Source organism: Dipodomys ordii, unplaced genomic scaffold (assembly GCF_000151885.1).
Source record: "Dipodomys ordii isolate 6190 unplaced genomic scaffold, Dord_2.0 Scaffold82, whole genome shotgun sequence".
NCBI classification, from domain to species: domain Eukaryota; kingdom Metazoa; phylum Chordata; class Mammalia; order Rodentia; family Heteromyidae; genus Dipodomys; species Dipodomys ordii.
The window spans coordinates 4,527,831-4,549,861 of NW_012267298.1; the positions used below are offsets into that span (position 1 = coordinate 4,527,831).

The following is a 22,031-nucleotide window of genomic DNA, read 5'->3' on the forward strand; positions in this document are numbered from 1 at the left end:
GTCTTTCAGTTTTGCTTTTTTTCTTCCTCTAAGGTTTTTGCCACGTCTCCTCTGGTTGCATCCTTAACACGTTCCAAACTGCATGGCAGACAGGCTCTATGGAAATGATCAGGGTTTCCAGGGAATATTGCATGCTGTATGGGCTTAGAGAGCGCAGACTTGAATGAAGCTGCACCCCAGATCTGCTGCCTGCTACAAGTGTGGGACTTGGAAACTCTTTCCAATTCTCTACAGTGTCCTCATATGAAAAAAAATATAGGTACCTACTTTAAATGGCATTGTAACAAAGAAATTGATTCAATGAGTTAACAAACATAAAATATTGATAACATGTTGCTGGTAATTTCCGAGGCACTTACCAAGGATTAACTACATGTCATATGCAGTTAATGGATTCCCAGTTTTAGGAAAGGAAGTTTACTAACTCTGTCAAGATCACAAAGGGAAATGCTAGTCGGAGGGAGCAAGGGCGGCATCTGTTGGGGTTCCCAGAAGGACAGCACAAACGGAGGATAGCACATGTTCTGAGCTGAGCCAGATGGACTTCTTAGGAGCCTCAGGAGGTGTGGCTAGAAGCTACCTCTTGCAGGAGCATGAAGAAACCCAGCTATAAAATGACATGAAAATCTTTGCTTCTCTTGTCTCTCTCTGAAGGAAGACATAGTTTGGGAAAAAGATCAAACACTGAATGCTGAGCCTTTTTTTCTTATCAGATTTGGAGGATGGTGATAATGGGGAATATTGACTAATCCAATCACTTAGACAAGCAAATGATGCTTATCTACTTCAGCATATCTCAGGGCTGGGCACTGCCTCTAAATGAGCTGAACGTACTGGGGCTGACCTCCCCAGTGGTCAGCAAGCTCCACTCAATATGCTACATAAAGGTTGGGGACCTGGTACCCTGTGCTCTAAAACACATTAAGATTGTCCCTTACCACTAGCTTTCATGAAGTAGTTTCTTTCAAAAAGAAAGGTTATTGCACTTACTCAAACATCTATTATATGAATCTTGTGTCATCTAAATTTCACACCAAACCTCTTGGGGGCAGGTGATTGTCAACATCTGAATGAGATCAAGTCCTTTGCTCCCCATCTCCCAGCTAGGAAATGGCAGGAATTATGTTCAAGTCATGTCTACTCAGCAAGTGATCTATACTCTATTTTTCTGTCTCTTTACAAAGACAGAAACAGCATGAAGATATTGCAGGTGGTAGAGCTGTCTTTTGTGTGACAGAAAGCTACCAATCTGTCAACATCTAGTACTGTAAATTAACCAGTAGCCTTTATACACACTTTTATTTCCAAAGTAAGATTTGAACGGACATCTGTTTTCCCTTTGCTCCACTGGGAGCTTTAGAGACATCCTTTCCAGTCCTGTCAATATCAATACTGGTTAAAGTATGGAGCTATGGACCTTGTGATGTGATCTAGTCTCTACAGAGGTGGGGGAAGGCAGTGATTCAGTTGCCAAAGTCAGCCAAGAACAAAGGCAGAGGCTGGAAATGCAATAACCCAACTCTAAAAGAGGGTTTGTTTTTTTTTTCGGAATGCAGGACCTCTTTGCAAAACCAGAACCTTAGGGACAGATAATTTCACTTTGAACAAGATCCTCAGTCATTCTCAAGTTTGAAAATTATTGGCCTGGGACAAAGAAGGTTTATTGTTTCAACATGTCAAAGGGTAAAATGAAGCTTCTTCTGGGAAAAAAAAATGAAACATTTAGCATAAAGACGAATGTTGAGAGGAGGGAAAGCTGATCTTTGTTGACATGGTTTGATTTTAATGCTTGAGTGTTAAGATCTATCCTAAAATAGATTAATGAAATGTTGTATTAATTCATGTGTACAGAGGCAAACAAGTTCTTACTCACATTTCTTCTTTTTGTTGAAATAGAATGAAACCTTTCCCGCTGTATGTAACTTTGAAGCGTGCAATCATTGCTTCCATTTCTATTTTTTTCTTTTTAAAACAAGTTTTATAGTTCACACAAAATAGGAAAGAGGGCTAAAAGGAGAATTTGGGGCCATAAATACTGTATGTACGTCGAACGTTCTAAGATGTGCTTTTTCAATTAATATGGGAACTTTTTGATAAAATTGTTCACATTCACATTTCTGAAGTCAGAATGTATCTGAATGCCAATGGAATCTTAGAACCTTGAGTTCTTTCCAGTGAGGTATGTGATTGCTTGTGCTGGTCACCAGGTGGCAATATCAACCCAGTCCCAATTTAAATTAAATTATCTGCCTAAGGCACTCTCTCCCTCTCTCTCTCTCCTAGGTTACATTCAGTGTGTGCATTAGGTCCATAAACCTATGCAGAATGTATTTGGGAGTTTAAATGCTGAGGAGCTTTTTTCCTAAATGTAATAAATGGCAGGGTGTATGCATCAGGATTTTCTTACTGCCTGTGGATAGTGGGTATTTCTTTCCTGTTCATTCTTACCTTGAGATTGTAGCTTCAAGAAAGCCCACCTCAGTGTGCATGTGTGTGTGTGTGTGTGTGTGTGTGTGTGTGTGCATGTGTGTGTGTGTGCATGTGTGTGTGTGTGTGTGTGTGTTTTCTCTTACACTCCTTTAGATGAATTTTCTTCCCAAATGCTGCATACAAGAGAGAACGTCTCTCAGTCAAAGGCATCTTCAAGACAAGGAAGGCCAGCAGCTGGATTGTGAGCTCTCTACTCCTTCTGGATCTTGTGGAGGCTGTTTTCCCTTTGTTAGCAAGCTAGTAATGTTTCTTGGAGGATGCAACAAATGCACATATATAACACCAGAGAGCAGCTGCATACCGACACTGTGTTCTGATTTTAGAATACTGTGGTTTGAGAGGTTTGCTTTTACTTAGCTAATTGAAGACTCTTTCCTACTTGACTTCTCCCTCCAGCCTCGTCCCTTGGCCAAAGTTCAAAAAGGGAGAGATGAAGCTGGAAAGAATGGCCTTTTTCATGCAGGAGCTGGGAAGAGCCAGTCCCTGGAGGCTGTGGGCAGAGGCGACAATGTGAATGACAGGAGCTGGCTTTTGTGTCACAGTGGAGTCAACCCCCAGGCCTCTGGCTGACAGCTTTTTGGACAGGCTTCAGAATTATTTCTCTGTGTTTCTTCTCATTGTGCATAAGATAAAGCTCATACTAATAGGTACTTTGTTCTGTTATTTGGGTCAATTTGTGTTAACAGCTAAGAAATAGTGCTTTGCACTTGATGCCCAGTTGGTAACTTCTTATATATCCTCTGCTTAACAGTAACCTGGTTGCTAGAGGGGGTCTCAGAGGAGTCCATGAGGAATGTCTCTGGGACATGGGGGAGGGGACAGAATGTTTTCTGATGTGCCCATTGCCCTCAGCACCAAGGAGCATATGCAACGCAGAACACACTCTAGGTGTCACATGGCTAGACTGGCAATGGGAAAACCCATGCCCTTCCAGAGTGCCACCCTCTTGATTCTCCTGGAGGAAGCTCTCCTGGTCACTGAAGTCAGCCTCAGACACACTATGCCTTGCTTGACCATTAAGAGTTTATATACCAGAAGTGGAGCCTATTAATTACATAAATCATGCTAGAGACCTACAGTCTCTAGAAGTTAGGTCATTAATGAAGTAAGTCCAGTTTTGGCCAGAATGAACAAAAGTTATCTAGCTTTGAATCTACACAGGCTAATTGTGAAGATTCCTTGCGAAGCCACCCTGCTTATTGCTATAACCTTAGCTCCTTCTACTTGGTATCCAGGAAAGAAAATGCATTTCATTTGGACCTTACACCCTTAATTATATCATGAATAAGAAGAGCACATCTGCTATTTTGTTGGGCACTGAATAAGGCTAAATATTTCCCTTCCTCCTGTTTGGTTGCTACATAGACACAATGCAGTTTGAATTGGGAATTGCAAGGGAAAGTATTAAATTTGGAACGTGCAATCTGTAGGTAGTTATCAAAAAAAAAAACCTCACTGGGAATGGTGTGTGTGCACAGAAGTGTGAATTCTCCAAACCCAGGCGAGCAGAATCTCCCAGGCAGCTGAGCAAACTCAGGAAAGAATTGCTCACTGGAGCCTTACAGAGCATTGGATCAAACCCTGAAATTTGCTTTCAAACTCCCTGCTGTTGTTGCCCGAGGCTCCTGCAGATGCCAAACACCTCCTGTGCTCAGCCAAGGAAAGTCTGTCTGCTTTCATCAGTGCAAAAGAAAAAGCCCCATTAATGAGGGACAAGGTCTCTTCCTTTTCCCATCCGCCCCATCCCCTTTAGAGTTCTGAGTGGAAGAGGGAGAAGGCAATAAGAGAAAATCATCAATATGGTGATGAGTGTCCTATGTGTACATGTCACCTAAAACAGGCACGAGCGTGGAGCCTCACCTGTGAGGGAAACACGTTCCTTGTCCTCATTGGACAAAAAGGACTTTGTGCTCAGAGAGTTTACTTCAGTTATCAAAGTTGCACAGCTTACAAGCAGTAGGGTTGGAATTAGAACCTGATGGTGAATACACAACTTCTCATCTCTCTATTAGGCTTGGATCAGGTGGCTTTGAACCTACAGACCATTGGGGAAAGTTGAGTAATAGCTGTATAAAATCTAAGACTCAACACTTATGCTTATATCAGGTTATTGAGTGTTCTCATAGCTTATGTAAATTCACACAGATGGGTATTAATGCCCCTTGGCTTGTTAATCTCAAAGTAGATATAATTTTGGTTGTTTACTAAGTTAGGGACTTAAAGCACAAAGCAAAGTCTCTCTTTAACTAACTAGCATCCCTACTTACAGACTTCAAGCTAGTCCTGGTTTTCAAGAGCAAACAGAAAAGACAGTATCATATCAAACCAACAACAAACAAAGACACCAAAACCATAACTCTTAGGTGCTCTTTCCAGTCCCACGAACATTGATGATAATTTGACTTCAGAAAAAGAGCCACTGTGGAGAGTTAGCTCTACCTTGTGCTCCAGGCTGGAGTCTTTAAACATCAGTGAGAATGGCTTGATATGCTCTCTTCTCAATTTATCGCCACTCCGCAAGTCGATGGTATGTTCTATTCTCTTGTTAATTTCCTCAGGCCCAGACTGGACATGCAAAGCTTGTGCAAGATGGTTTGGAAGCAGATTTATTGAATTTCTTGTTAGGGCAGCCAGAGTCTAGAGGGAAAGCACATGCAAACACAATAAACCTGCTAGTCCCCTTTGGATCAAAAAAGAAATGCAATGTTTTTAGATCATGTTGCATTGCAAATAGTCATAGCATTCCATGCAGTTATATTCTGTGAAACCCAGGACACAGGATCAGTTAGCATTTGCTTTAGAGAAACACAAACTGGCAAAAGCTCACCTTAGGGGGGAAACAACTCCCCTTTCCTCTTGGTAGGTGCACTGAACCCCTTTGGCTGAGGCATTTGGAGAATTGTTGCCTTAGACATGTTAGTTATGACTCTTTCTCTAAGCACATTCCAAGAATAAGAGAAAGAGAACAAAAGAAGGAACAGGAAGCCAATATATGAAAAGCCCACCAAAAAAGGATCATCTCCCACCAAGTAGAGTCCACATTCTCAGGTGGCCTTTGCAATGAATGGTGTGGGACTGGAGCGGAGGCATGTCTTGTGGCTTGCATTTTCTTTGTAAGCATTCCTCAAGACAGACAGTTAAAATGTGCCAGGCTGTGTGCTCTTAAATTAGACAAATAGTGTTAAGGTTTTACTCTTCACAAATATGTCTCTCCACCTCTTAGACCATTATATATCTATATATTTATATAGATATATGTATGTGTATCATTTCCTTTAGGCAAAAAAAATGCAAGCAGTTCCAGTCTCCCACTGTCTCCCAGGGTTACGCAGCATGAGGTGCGGAAAAGCACAATCTTCATGGCTGGTAATCAGGTGTGGATACACAGACGTAGAGATTGCATTGGCGGCTGAGGACACACCAGGTGGGGCTTTGAGATGGAGTCTCCTGGTGATTCAACAGCTAGTGATAAAAATCAGCTGGCTGGCTCCAGCCAAATGCAATGCTCAGTGACACCTCCAACTGAAGACAGGTTCTTTGAAGAACAACGACACACAATCAGTCAGGCCTGAAGGGATGAAGGGATAGAGAAGCCCATACGATCGCCCAAGGGATTTCCTGGAGGATAGTAGAGGATGCAATGCCCCTGCACAGTGAGGAAGGGAAAACACTTCCTCAGCGTACACCCAAAGCCACACTGGCTTTGCCTTGCCAGCCTGTCAGCCTGGCTAGGTTTAGGATTTCATCCAGAAGGAGGTGAAGATTATGGACTTGCCACGTGGTGGCATGTGAGAGGGAAGGAAGGATTTGGAGAGCCTCCTCCCCCACTCTTTATGTACTGATGGCTTCCTGTGTCAAGGCTTGCTCAAGAGCCGTGAGCTCACTGGGAGCTAAACCAGACCCACTGACTCCAAGGCCGGAGCTGGAGTCACCAGCTTTGAGTTAAGTACTGGGTCCCAGGATTAAGGATCCTTCCCAAGGTATTGTTAGACACTCCTTAATCTTCCTGAGAACTGACACTGTATTCTAAGTTTTAGGTCTCTAAAAAAAATCCCACAGCAAAGCCTTATCACCAGTACAATGAACTGAAACATCTTTTCCTGCGTTAGGATAAATGACAGAGTCGAATGCACCCACATGACAAAGCAAAATACACGCTCCTAGACCACTCAAGCAGTTGATTTGGGCTCCAAGTACCAACCAAGGAAATGACTACAGAGAAAAAAGATAGATGTGAATGGGAGGCATGGCAGGCGGAGAGGCAAGAAGGCTGTAGTGGAGAGCAGGATGCAGGGATCAATGTGGCAGAAAATTGGCCAGGTGGATCCGCGCAGGGTCAGAGGCCTAGAGACCTTGGGAATCATTGTGATTCTGCAGCATCCCAGGAAGCAGAGGAGGCAGGACTGGCAGAAACATACTGGATTTCTCATGGCTTCTTGGGCAGAAATTCTTTCCCCACAGCTTGAAAAGTGGCAAAAATTCCTTAGCATTGTAGCTTGGAGAGGAGGGGGGAAGGATGCTCAGAGTGCCCTTGTCTGAGCACACTTCCAGAGTCTAACGGCAGTAATACCTATGCCGAGCACAGTCAAGGTACCTCTAACACGTTCTGTAATTTGGGTTTTTAATAGTTCTTAGGTTTTGAGTTAAGTTGGCCTAATCCATTCTGTCAATTACTCTGGCCTCCAGTGGCTCCAAGCTTTCTATTTCCCACAGCGAGGAACTTTGGGATGTGCTTTTTGGGGACTGCTTTATAGAAAGCACAGTAGTAGCAGCAGCTAGATAGCAGCAAGGATCATTATGGCAGCTCTAAAACAGGAACATTATTTCATAAAAGGGAGTCTATTTTTTTCCAACCAAAATGACATAATCTCCAACTAAAAGGCAATCTTTTCACTTGGAATGTATTCAATGGAATGGATCATTCTCTACTTTCCCTTTTATTTTTCTTAGGCTGGACAGAGGTGGACTGCTGAAAATGTCATCAGGGACTAATGCTAGTCTGTAGGAGACACTTGTAAACTAGGAAAGGTACCACTTCCTGGCTGCCTAAGCAGGTGTTCATTCAGAGAAGGTTTTTTTTTTTTTTTTTTTTTTGCTGCCATTGGCTGGTTCTGTAGGGCAAAGACCAATGGAACCTCCTTTCATCACATTCTATTGGCTGACTGTGTGATTGCTTCAAGTGGCAATGAATTTGGAATCCTCCTTCTTCCCTTTATCACTGCTGGCCAGGAAGGAGGTCCTTTCATCAAGTTGTCAAGAACACATGGAAAACTCTTTCCCTGTCTAAGAAGTTATTTTTATTCCTCATAATTATATTACTAAGATTTAATAAATAGAGTCGTCTCAGTGATGCTTTTCTTACATTTTGCTTGGTAATTTCATGTGACACTTAATGATAGGTGTTATTTGACCATCAATCTCTCTAGTATTTATCTTATCCTTTCTGGACACGGGTGTTCAAGAAAAGACCAGATACAGCTTAGGAAAGGGGGAATTTTAAAAACACCGGTGCAAAGGGTATATGATCTTGGGGTGACTGTAGTTTGGGGACTCTCTACACTGTCCTACTCTTCATCAGTGAAGAATAAGATTGGTCAGTGTTTATCTTTCTGGGATAAGGGATAATTTTGCCAACATCAGAAATCCAGGTACCAGTACCTTCACAGTGATTAATTTGTAGGCAGTACTGGGGAATTTTATAACATACCTTTTTTGCCTCTATAGAATCATACTGTTAAGAGCTATTTTTACTTGAATAGAATTTTCCATTTTAAGAGTTATAGTATTATTGTGAGCTAGACTGGTATCAGGTTAAAATAATCGCTATGCTTTCAAATATGATTCTTAGAGGTTTCAAATGACCTCCAAATTGCTGAAATGGTTCATTTGTATAAACAATTGGCCAGAGAATAAGAAACACAAGTGGATAAAATGGAAGGAAATGGCAAATGCCATCAGAATATATTACATATGACTATAAATGAATGCACATATTAAATACACATCTCAATACATAACTATATACACAATAACAATATGTGCAATTATTTATGTACATTAATTAGTGGTTTTGGTTTGAGAGGTCAGATTGGAGTATTGATTTTATAACTATTTGATGTTTGCACTTCTACTATAATGAGACATCATTATAATGTTATAAATCAAAGATGTTATAAATAATGCTATTTATTTGCCTTAGCTTGTGTTTTAGCTATTTGAGAGCTCAGAATGGAGCAGCGGCAATGTCAAAGGTTTTGCTGGGTTGACCTCGAAATGTAGAATTTCTTCACAAAATAGCTGCGCTTAAGTCCATCAGAAATTACTTTTTCCCTTACAGGTGTATAAGACAAATGAAAGCCAAGATGAGAACCAGATCCTTCCTGCAGCCTGGTTTCTGCAGACAGAGCCTCAGGTGAGAGTCCGGGAGGGCTAATGGAAATCACAGTGACACAGTCTGGGTAGCATGTTGTACGCTGCACTGAGCAGGGCAGGATGGCCATGGATCCTATAAGCTCAGCATCTTTTTAAATAACATAAAGATGCTTCTTTGGGCTTTGCCTTGTATCTATGTACCTGCTGAAGCCTTATTTTTCCCCAGTATATTTCATCACATCATGGATGGTTATAAGCTTTATTGTTCGCCCACCAACTTATTATAGCAAATAAAATCTTAATTAGGTTTCAGGTAGAAAGTGTTCTAGCTAAATGCATACAGTTTGATTAAGTCCAAAAATTCTTCAGCATGTATGGATCACATATTCCAATATCCAGATACCTGCTACGGAATTCCCACGGATCGTGCCAGTCAGCTCGCATGGTTTTAGTGCTGGAGGTTCTGTTTCATTACCAGATCATCCTGAATCACTCAAATCTGTATTGTCCTAGCTACTCAGGAGGCTGAGATCTCAGGATTGTGGTTTGAAGCCAGCTCAGGCAATGTGTGAGACTCTCATTTCTAAGAAACTACTCAGAAAAACCTGCCAAGTGGTGCTCTGGCTCAAGTGGTAGAGCACCAACCTTGAGCACAAAGAGGCTCAGACAGAGCATCCAGGCCCTGAGTTCAAGCTCCAGGACAGACAAAAAATATCTGTAATGTGCAACTATTTTTCTTTCCCACAAAGCCTCCTTTTCTTGAGTTGCTTCTATGTTCCATGTTCTATGGAATGAAAAGTATTCTACAACTCTTGCTTGCTCTCATTCACAACTTCTAATGAATAAGTTGAAAGATTGGATGACTTTATAGGAAGAGTATTTCTTGCCGGTGTTTCTGTTCTTTTGCTACCAGGGTCCCTTACTTTTTCCTCCTCTTTCTCAAATGGACCCTAAATTTAGAAAGATTTCATTTGTTAAACTCAATTAAATGAAATGTAGTCTCCTGCTGAGTGCTTAATCCAATGGCATGCTGTGGTCCAGCACTCCCATGCTAGCTGGTAGTCCAGTCAAGAGCAAGAATCCTTACATGCTGCTTGTGATGCTTCGCAATGCAAGGTTTCACTTGGAGTTTTGGAGTCTTGAGCCTGCCTCCTCCATTACTATTTCCCTCCCCGCCTTTTGTGGCTTCTAGGGTACCAGAGACCACCTATTACAAAGTGGTTACCATGATCCTTCGGCTTGTTTTCCATAAGCAGATCTGTAGAGGGTTCAAGTCATTATCGAATAGACCATGATCATTTTTCAGCTCCCTAGGGAGATGATCATGGACGCCTTCAGATTTGGCTACAGGAAGTTGTGACTGATTATTTGAAAAGAACCTAGAGAGGATGCCAAGCTCAGGCATGCTTGGGCCATCTCTGTAGCCTTTCTTCTCATATGCTGAGAAGGGCTATACTTTCCCTGTGGCTATACTTTTCTGTTTCATGTTCTAGTCTAGATTAGGAGGGACAATGGCTGCCTCAACTGACCATGTTTACCACCCTTTCACGGCAGCATCTCTTGAGCCCGACTTAACCTTCTCTGAGGCTTCATCTCAAACTCATCCCTCAGGGGAATAAATTGTGGAAAAGGCAGAGACCTTAGTTTGTGGTTCCTTTGCAATGCTGCCATCCTATAGAATACAGAAATAATAATAAGTTCCAATAAGAGCATCTCATCTGCATGAGAAACCGATTCCTTTTCAATATTTTTGGTAAAATTCCATGTCCAATCTTCAAAAGAGATGGGTACTTATTTAAAAACTCAAGTTGTTTTGTGTTCTTTCATGACAATTTATAATTACACATAATTACAGGGTACAGTGATGTTATGTATATAGTTGGATAATTGACTCAGTCTAATTTACATATTAATTATCATTCATTCATTTTAAGAAAGCTAACTCCTTGGAAGGTCTAGAGGTGATCTAGTCTGCAACGGTGTATTCAGAGATTCAGAGAAAAAAATGAGACTGTGTTTGGAGGCTGGAGAGCAGAAATTTACTTAAATGGGAGTAATAATTCTTTCATGGTAAAAAGAGTGGCATTGAAGTGACTCTTTGGAGAATATCTGCAAAGGGTCTTCCAAAGCCCAAATATAACTTTTCCATTCTTACAGCAATGGAGGTGGTTAAAATATAAACCATTCCCCATAAGCAAGGTAGTGAGTAAAGATATTCCCTGTCCAACGAAGAGAAAAGGATGTCATGCTCAAATGTTTCATAAAGTTTTTAAAGATAGGAATTCTACTTTTTCTTTTTTCTCTCTCTCCCCTCTTTCCTTCCTTGCTTCCCCCTTCCTCTCTCCCTTCCTTCCTTCCTTCCTTCCTTCCTTCCTTCCTTCCTTCCTTCCTTCCTTCCTTCTTCTTTCTTTCCTTTTCCTTCCTCCTTCCCTCAGTCCGTCCCTTCTTCCCTCCCTCCCTTCCTCTTTTTTCTCTCTCTTCCTCCCTCCCTTCTTTTTTCCTCTCTTTCTTTCATCTTTCTTGAGGTATGGTCTATTCTCCAAATAAAGAATTGTACAATGAAGATCTGCATTGGGAAGACATTTTATTATATATGTATGTGTGCAATTTTCGTATTAGTTTCTCCCCTGGAAAATGAAGTGATAAAGATCAGAATGCTTTTTCTGTTTTCTGAAGGAATAATTCAGGTGTTTCTAAGTAGCCTAGTGAGGGATTCAGGTGGTCAAATGATCTAAGCGCAAGGCCCAGGTCTTTAGGACTATTGTTGCTCCCTCAGGTTAGGCAAAAATGGGAGTTACCAAATATTATCTGGATGTTACAACAGATCAGGGCTAAGAGATTGATGAAATGTGATCATTGTGCTTAGGCATATTGTGATCTGAGATGTTAATGTCTTTGTGATGAGGAGGAAAAACATGCTGAAGGCAAGACTCTCCTTGTGCTTCCTGGCCTTTCTAGCTAGGAGGATCCCTTCCCACCTGAATTCCACTCTCTCACCCTTGATCTTTCCACCAATATTAGTAAGTTAGTTCATTAAAATGAGGTGCTCATCATCGTGTTTAAGCTTTGAATATTTAAATATTTAAGCATACTGGTAGGTCATTTCCCTGTTGGCATCACAATTCTCTCCTCTTGTTTCTGTTTACCCTACTTGAGATCATGGCTTGAGACACTCACACTGGTGTCATTCTCTTTTGGATGGTGGCCAAGGTGGCTGAACTTCTAGGCCCAACAATAATTCAAAATGACATGGTGGATATCCCAGGGTAGATGATTAAGAGCCTAAAGGACTCTCCAATATCCTGGAATTTTATTCCCAACCCTTGATCCAAGGATCCTAGTTAGGATAGCTGGGGTAAATAGCTTCTAACACTGCTGAGAACCTTGCCAGGTTCTTTTCAGTTGGTTCTAGATTTTTGACAATGGTAATTTTTGAATTCTTCAGAATGAAGGTCCTAATCCTAGCCAGGGAAATATGATTGTCCTTGAATCATTACATATTCAAATCACTTTTAATTAAAGAAAGTGGTGAATTTCTATAGAGTGGGTTGTATCATTTATTTATATGTGACCACTTGGAAGTCACATGGTTGGAAGCAAATTGTCAATTGAAGTTTTAAAATTTCAAATATCATATTCATTGTGTATGATACATACACAAAGTCAGCCTTAGGTTCATCTTGGCCCTGGGGTAGTTAATACCTAGGTGGAAGGATTCCCACTTCACATGTGACTTGTGATTGAGGAAAAGAAATTGAGACTTTAATGGTTTGTCTGCAGGGATGCAGAATAGGTGTGAGTCAATGTACTCTTAGCCCTGAAATGTTGGGTTATAATGTCATAAGCTAGACAGGGTTAAAGAGGGAATGTCATAAGGGCTAGAGAAGGCATCATCTTTATCCCATTGACAGAATGACTATGAGTGAGTCCTCAGTCTGGGGAATTTCGGCCCAGAAAGTGAGTAAGCAAATATATAGCAGGACATAAGCTACTCAGCTTTCTTGTGAACGTCAAAGATGGACATTATATGCACATATGTCAATAGAACAATAACATTCATTAAAACTGTAAAGAAGGAGCAAAGGATAAGAAAAAATGAATGAGAAAATGGTCAAAGTATAATTAACGTGCATTCATGGAAATGTCACAAAACCCCTATCATAAAATTAATATACATGGATAAAAATCAAATTAAAAATATTTTAAAAATCAGAAATGCTATGAAAGACAAAAAAGACCATGTGGGTGTGCATGTATATATATATTTAGATGTATGCATTTTCTCAGTGAAAATTTAGAGAAAATTTAAACATAAGAAATGTGTAAATTTAGATCCCTTAAGGTTCAGAAGTAACTCTTCTTATATAAACAGATGGGAAACGTGCTCCATATTGAGTTATTGAAAACAGGGTCATGGTTAAAAGTTTATCAGGATGGGTGGATTTGGACTCCTATTACACAATGTGTTATCCAATTTAGGTATTGCTCCTTTCCTTAATTTCCTTCCAAAGAGCTACAATTACTGACCCTAAAGAATCCAGGCTCTCTTACTTTTTACAGTTGTGGTATACAGGGTAAAACTGAAACCAGAAGAAAATACCACATTGCAGTCAAACTATTATATCCTTAGGACCTCATGGCCTCCATTTCCTGTTCTTGCAGCTTCTACTTCCTGTTCTTGCAGCTTTCTCTTTCCATTACCCTAACCTCCCAAACACTCACTTTGCTTCTGGAAATGTGTAATTAATTTAGTATTTCTACAGTGATATCATCTTCAGCATTCGTTTTTTGAGTTTATCTCTTAAGAATGAGCCAGCAGTTTCATATCACCATTGTTTGGACTCCAGGGTGTGTAGAGAAGGGGTGTTGATGTCATCAATGATGATTCCAAGCCCCAATTATCTCATAGCATGGAAGATTCCTTAAGAGCCAGTCACCAAGTGACCAAAGTCTAGGAAATCCAGCCGTTCACAACTAGGAATTCACACTAGCAGTTGGGGATCCTTGAGAAGTGAATGGACTTTCAAAGGTGCCCCTTCCCCAAGACTAGCCACCATCATTCCTCACTCCTTCCCACACTAACTGAAGTAAGACTAAGCACACACATACATAATAAGCCCTATGAGGCTGTTCAGGACATCAAAGTATCAAGTATCAAAATAATACTCCTCTGTTAGGGGGAATAATTCTGTCCTTTGTAAGGAAATGGATGGATGGAGAAAAAAGATGTGTTCGGTGAAGTCAGTTGGCCTCAGACAAAGGGTTCATGTGGAACTTAGATCTAAATTATAAACATACATGAAAACATACACAAGGTCATATGCATATATATATATATATACATACATATATACACAAATATTAATTTGAATGAATAGTAGAAAGCTGGAGCGTGTGTTGTTGGGAAGTGGGGGCAGACAAAAGGAGAAGAGGAAGGGTGGGCGAATGCAGTCATTAAGTGTATGTGAAAATGGAACGAGGTAACTTGAAGGGACAGGGGTATTCAAATAGATGGGGATAAATGACGAAATGAAGACTATTCATCAAGATTCATTGCTCTCATAAACTGCTGTGTTGAATTGTGAGTTCTTTTTACAATTACCTATAAAAAAGGAAAACCAAAAGGGGAAAATAAAGAAATAGCAAGTGTTTTTGCTTTGGTTGCAATTCAATCACCTGAGAGCAACGAGAATTCTCTGTGTGCAGGGCAGTAACACTGAGGTGCAGGACATATGTTCCAAGTTGCACAAACAAAACAGAATGCAAAAATCAGTGATGCTGAGCGCAACTGTGTGTGGGAAGAAAACTCTCATTGATTTGAACTGCCTTGAGCCAAAACAATGTAAAATCTAGTACCAAAAACAAGAGAATAATCCAGTATAACTCACTGATGAAATTTTCCATCTCACCACAGTCCTTGCCAAAATGGACACCAGGATTTGTATAAAGTATATCTCATTCCTTTGCTTTCAAATTGAAAAAAGTAAGTCAAGATAATAATAAAGATTTTTTATTTTGCTCTTTCACTCCTTAACCTATTTTCACATATTTAAAAATAGATTTTCTGTCTCATTTTAAAAGTTCTATTTACACATTTGTCGACTCCTGTTAGTCAGGGGAATATTTTATGATTTTTCAAGCAATCCTTGCTAAGAGTCTGAGTAGTTTATTTAGAAAAGTTTCAGTCAGTTATTGGCTGCAGAGTAATGGCAAGCAGCACATTGTATGTTTGCCAATAAAAGAGGCAGGGTGGCTGGGGGCCAGTGGCTCAGGCCTATAATCCTAGCTATTCAGGAGGCTGAGATCTGAGGATCATGGTTAAAAGCCAGACCTAGCAGAAAAGTCTGTGAGACTCTTATCTCCAGTAAACCACCAGAAAACCGGAAGTGGTGCTGTGGCTGAAGTGGTAGAGCGCTACCCTTGAGCAAAAATGCTGAGGGACAGTGTCCAAGCCCAGAGTTCAAGCTCCACGATCACCACCACCAACAAAAAAAGGTGGGGTGGGATCAAGGGTAAAGATGTGAACAAAAGAAGAGGAGAAGAGGGTGGGGGAACACAGTCAACAATCCAATATACATCCTACAAACTTAAGAAGAGTGAGGGAAAGAGTGGTCGTGAGGGGAGGGATGGGTGAGAATGTTGAAAGGGGTGGCATTGATCAAGATATATTGTATTCACAAACTGCTTTGTTAAATGGCATCTCCTAGCCAGGCACCGGTGGCTCACACCTATAATCCTGGCTACTCAGGAGGCTGGGATCTGAGGCTCTCGGTTCAAAGTCAGCCTGGGCAGGGAAGCCCAAGAGACTCTGATCTGCAATAAACCACTCAGAAAACTGAAAGTGGCGCTGTGGCTCAAGTGTTAGAGTGCTAGCCTTGAGCTGAAGAGTTGAAGGACAGCGCCCAGGCCCAGAGTTCAAGCCCCATGACCACCACCACCAACAACAAAATGGCATCTCCTTTGCACAACGACTTAAAAAAAGAAGTTTAAGAAGTACGATTCTAAGGGAGATACCTACTCATATTTCCCTTTATCTTTTCCACCTCCATTTATCCCAGGAATCTTGCCAAAAGCAGGATAATTAGTCAAAGTTAATGGGTCAAATTGCCTGCTTAATCTACTCAAGGCTCCTTAGAAAGCTTCAGATCTACTTGCCTTTATGAACCGCATGAAAAACCAGACTCCTCTAATGAGTCTCTCCAGATGAACTCAGCCGCTATCCTCAGAGTCAGGGCTAAAAGAGCCTAGGGAGTTGTATCGTCAGACAAAGTTATGACACCAGAAGAGAACAGACTGACTGCAGGGAAATTCCCAAAGCCTTTCGTGTTCTCAACCATAAGCCTGCAGATGTCTCATCCCATGATCCAATGTTACAGTCATTAAAAACAAATTACCAATGGAGAAATATTTGCCTCTAAATTTCTGCATCCTGAGACTGAAGATATACAATTAGATATTTGATCATTTATCACAGAAACAGTAAACTCTGAAAATGCACAGTGCCTCTTAAGACCAACATCCAAACATCTGGATGTTTCAGATATTTTTTGTGTAGGCAACCAATATCCAATATAAGATATTAGATCTCATTAGCGCTCTAAATAATTTTTGTGCATGCATGGATGTGTGTGGAAGGTTCAGGTTAAGCCATGGTTAGGCAGAGAAGTCTACACTTTGGTCTTGAGTAGTACTGTGTTAGACTAAGACATTTCTAGTTTTCTTCCCTCATTCCTAGCTTCCTTCATCCTGAAACTCTGGGCTGAAACATCCCCCTCCCTTTTAAAGATCTTTCAAGATATCCTTGGATCAATCCTGGATATTTACCAGTGTTCCAGGCAATGAAACATATTTGCTTCCTATTCATTGTGTGGGATGTAGGCAGCCCATTTGTGCTTGTGATATTCATGGTGATCCTATTAAGTTCAAGTTACCTAAGTAAGTCCTTCTGTTGAGTAGAGATGACAAAAATGTACATGGAGGTAAGGGGTGTGTAGTTTTCTCTGTGTAACTTTTTCTTTACAAGCTCAGGAACAGTAACAGACAGATGTCTAGGCTCTTCTCAGACATGTGGGAAGAACGGATGTGGCAAGATGATGGTTCCATGAAATATGGAGACAGCACACAGGATTCAGAATGCCTACACGCGTCTCTCCTGGGATCTCACCCAACATAACTATCTAGTTAAAATGGTTAGTATCATTCATGTTAATTATAGAGCTATGTAAAAGTCTCACCCATGGGTACCCTCTGATAAATCATGAGTCTTAGAAGTGTTTTGTCTGTCTGATGAGTCCACTTTTGTCTCCCACAATCCATTCTCCAGGAAGCAGACAAAGTAACCTAAAACTCTGAATCAGATCATGTCACTACCCTGCTTAAAACCTTTCTATCATTCCCCTTGAAATGAAACACAAGGTTCCACAAGGTTTCCAGGCTTAGTTTCTCCCTGCTTTAGGCTTTTCTAATGTCCCTTTATTCCCTACTCATGATTTACCATCCACCTAGTGTTGGAGCTTTTGGAATTTCAGAGCTTAATCTTACCCACCCTGGCAAACTAGCTTCTGACTTCATCGTGTTACCAAATCTTCTTCGGGCCAGTGGTGTGCTTCAAATGATTCTGGTTGGTAGTTTTAAGTCTTCAACTTCCTAGGCCTCGTGGCTGCACTTGACTTTGCTGATGATCCCCCATTCTCAAAATGTCCCTCCCTTCTGAGATGTCACACTCCCTCATTCTCTTCTAACCACTGCTTCTCCCTGCCACACATCCATGGCTCTTTGCCTCTTCCATCTGGTGGTCTTCTCCTCTGTGTCTTCTCATTTGTGAGTTTCACATATCTCTTGTGGTGATTTCTGTCTCTCTCCTGCCTTCTGTTAGCACTCGAATGACAATGAGGGGCAGATCCACCTTCCCTGTCAGGTCCTTACTTCTCAGCTTTCAGAAGCATTCATGCAGCCACCTTCAGACTCATCCTCCCCAATTTCTCAGAAGGCAGTGGGTCCTAAACAGAATTCCTTGTCTCCCCTTGTCAGTCAGTCTCCTCTTCCAGTATTGCTTATTTTAATTTGCAGATCCATCCGTCATCCAGCCACTCATGTAAAAATCCCAGAGATGAAGCCTCACTATATGCTTCCTGGGCGACTCTCCTCTATTATTTCCTTAATTCATTCAAGGAGGTTCAGTCGAACCAGATATTATTGTAACTATGGGTTGAACAGGATAATTCATGAGGTGTATAACACACTGGCTGACCTTAACTCTAAATGTTTCATTACTCTCTTCTTCCTTCCTCTCCACTTCCCTCTCTCCTCTCCTTCTCCCACTTTGTAGTTGGCATTAAATAGATGCTTGGTTAATCTCTAGTGCATGAGTGAAGAATGTCTCTATCTGCACATCTGTTGTACACATGGCACAGAATGTGACACATGCAATGCGCTGTAATTAAAAATATTTCATAGCACACAATGTAAAAAAAATAGGAAACAGAACATATGGCCAGTGTAGCTGGAAAATTAACAGTTAAGGGTTAGTATATTTTAATGTATTGGATACAAACATTCAGAAGGCCTGGGCTTGGATGGAATAAATTCACTGGAGAGTTTTAGCACCACATAGGCCCAGCAAAGAATATGTCATGTATCAGAATTGTGCCCACGGTTTACTGACTTTTGGAGCTAAGCACAAATATAAACTCTAAGTGGTTGTGATCATTTTAATTGGTTCAATTATAAGGTTATATATTAATGTCAGCACACATTCACTAGCCCTAAAGTCCAAAAAGTCAAAATGAATCGAGGCTGTTCATGCAGAAGACATCACAGACTATTATATTTAGCCACAGCTCAGGCATTGTAAGAAATACATGATATACTTAGACCCCAAGAACAATGAGCTTTGGCTAATATAACATCTTCTAGAATAACCATTTGATGACACCAGCAAACATCTTTAGGAAACAGACAAGGAAATACTTCAATTATTCTTGCAAAGTTTTACTTGATGAAGTAATTATGAAATGAAATGGAGTAGCTGTATCTTTATTCTTGGTTCTCAATTATTAGAAGCAAGTATAGATACAAGTGAGATTAGAATCATAAGAATAATTTCAGTCATCCAGGGCTGGGAAGTTGGCTTAGTGGTAGAGCGCTTGCTTTGCATGCATGAGGCCCTGGGTTCGATTCCTCAGTACCACATAAGCAAAAAGAAAAAGCCGGAAGTGGTGCTGTGGCTCAAGTGGTAGAGCGCTAGCCTTGAGCTGAAGAGCTGAGGGACAGTGCTCAGGCCCAGAGTTCAGGCCCCACAACCGGACCAAAAAAAAAAAAAAAAAGAATAATTTCAGTCATCCAAACCAGCTTAAGTGGAGAGACTTTTCCAAAATGGAAAATAAGAATAAAATACCAAGAGTCAAGAAAGAGAAAACCATGCAAAAAAACTGAGGTATTCAGATGGAAGCATGTAGCTCCTTCTCACTAAATAACCAGCCTTCAGACTCAAGCTAAAAATAGGCCGAAGCAACAGAGAGGACTGTGTCAGTTGCCCACACACCCACTCCTCTTGGCATGTGACCATTGTTTATAAAAGAGCAAACTACCATGCACAACAATTCAGGAATGGAAAGAAGTTTGCTTTGAAACTGATGATGACTTGTATGGGAATAATATTTTTTTTTAATGAAAATTGAACACTCAGAAAAGAGCAGTCTTTTCCAAGGCATGTAGAACTAGATTCTACTTGAGGGCTTTCTAGTGAAATCCAGAAAACAGGGAGGAAATTACAGAAAAGCTCAGAATGCTTCACACATCTTTCAGTCTCAGAAGAGAGAGACTTCCAGCCTTTTAACCTTTTCCGCTTTAAATGTCTTTAAGCAGACAGATGTTTCTTATCTATATATCAATGAGAAATGTTCTGGTCTGTGGACATAAATGCATCTAGCCTTCAACGTCTCCATGAAATTCCAAGTGCTATCGGTCTGTTCTGTTACTTCATAGTTCTTTCCCTTCTGTTTGGCTTGGGAGCACATCAGCAAACTGTGAGATAACTCTCATATATTGGCTTTTCCCATTAGTCCATTGATAAAGTACACTAGAGCCACATGGCGGATAACACAAATTCAACTATATGTGCTCTGTTTAAAGGGTGGAAGGGAAGACACACTGCAGATTTTCTGAACGTGGACATGACCCTGTACAGCTTTCATTTTCTGGGGCTTCTCAGAATCAAAGCATTATCATTGGGTATAAAATGATTCTGATATTTGATGAAATAATAGAAATAATTTTGGTTATTCGTCAATTATTCCTTATGTATGAATGTCACAGACCGTGCTTCATACAAAATGTAAATCTCAAGATGTACCTCTTGCAGTGGGTGGCTTTGCAATTGCATATCACTGTTGCACCTACTTGCTCTTACTTTGAATATCACCTGGTGTTGCTTTTCTGTTCCCAAATCAATAGCAACTTCTTGATTTTGTCTTGTGGAGGGAATCACGATTGCTGAGTGACAGCTGCCCGCAAACCAGATATTCTCCTGCTCTCAACCTCCTCCCTTAGTTTAATAACATCAGGCTTACCTTTTCCAATATGAGTGATATTTTTGATAAAAGTTATAATTCAGCTCTTCAGGACATTTAAATTTTAGCTCAAGAAAGGAGAAAAGAAAAGGAAGAGGATGAAAAAAAAACCTTATGGCATTTCTGCCATTTCCTGAAATTATGTACATAGGTTAATTCGTTCCCTAAGGGATTGCTTAATCACTTGCAATTAGAGTGCTCAGTGGAGAAAAGGTTAAAGACCAATGGGCTTTCTTTGTGATGTCTGGTTGCAGGTACACTCAGGCATTCATTTGCTGAGAAAGGAAAAGAGGAAGGGAGAGAGGACTTACATTCTGTTTCCCCACTATGTTATCAAAGGGAAGTTCAGGACTCCAGGATCCTTCAGTGAATGTTGCCCCACTGTTGCTCCGGTCTGCGGAGCTCACTGATTCCTTGACAATGTCTTCAGGCAGGGACAGCAAACTCTCTTCAGGCTGCTTAATCAAATAGGTCTCTATGTTATGCTTCCTCAGGAATTCATTCCTCTCTTTGCCATGGCCCTCTTCCACGTTATAGTCACCATTGAGGCAATCCAGTGTGGCTTTGGAAATGTGAATCCTCCTGCATGTATACAGAACGTGTGTTATCTATCACATGATGCTTCTTGTCCGTGCAAAGCCAGCATCAGGGCCGCACATGGGCTTACTGTTAAAGATATGTCCTCAAGGACCACGTGCATGTGCACCCCCACCCCCACCCTAACAGATAAGGATTCAAACAATAAGGACGTACAGGCATAAATCCACTAGCCAGATGACACTGACTACTGCAGGAGCCACTGCATTCCCTAGTCAGTCCTACTGATCACACCCAAAACTCAACGCTGTTGAGTTTTCTTACGACTATCAGCATAATTAAGAAAATCTTGTCTATAAGAAAGCATCAAAGGGAAACTCCTGTGTAAAACTAATATATGTTAATACAAATGGAGAAAAAGAAAGAATGGACAAGATCTTGATTTCCCACCCCACCAGGGGTATTGATTATGTTAGAACAAGTGATGTGCTGATTGGCCAAACTATCATGCAACAATAGTTGCCTTATAATCCTGGGACTTTATCTATCATTTCACTGCTCATATCTATATACCTAATTTCTGCAACTGGTCTATAATCATCTTAAGAATGAGGTTAAGTTTTATAAGTCCCTAAAATTATACTTGAAGATCTTTTGGGAACGTTTTGGTAAAATAAAATGTCCCCTATGTGTCTTGAAAAACATAAAGGACCAAGTTTGGCCCACATCCATGCTGGTAGCTGGCTAGACTTACAAGTTAAATGGTTCATTTCTGTACATTTGTTTGTCACAGTAACTCATCATTCAAGTTTTTTTTGTTTTGAATGACAAATACCTTAAGGAGTAAACAATTTGTGGGAATCAAGTAGTTCCATGTGAAGAAGAGCTTTCTGTTTTCCTAACTGCCTAACTCAACCAGTGGATTTGTGATATTCCACTGTGACCTTGAAAGATGAGCAAGGTGCTCATGAACACAGACTTTATTGCTAGATTGCCTGGATTCAAATCCATGCTTTACCACTTGCTAGCTGAGAAGTCTTCAGACAAATGCTTCCGAGATCA

The 22,031-nt window shown here is 40.7% G+C and overlaps 1 protein-coding gene across 2 annotated transcripts in view; it reads right to left on the reverse strand.

The window, feature by feature from the left end:
* The window catches only part of Adcy8 (adenylate cyclase 8 (brain)), a 221,541-nt gene that overhangs the window by 88,010 nt on the left and 111,500 nt on the right, over positions 1-22,031 (reverse strand). For both annotated transcript variants that reach the window (XM_013025152.1, XM_013025151.1), the window contains exons 7-8: positions 20,744-21,014; positions 4,930-5,127 (exon numbers count right to left, since the gene is read on the reverse strand). In XM_013025152.1, coding sequence (XP_012880606.1) covers positions 4,930-5,127; positions 20,744-21,014 — 469 coding nt within the window. The remainder of the gene's footprint in view (positions 1-4,929; positions 5,128-20,743; positions 21,015-22,031) is intronic.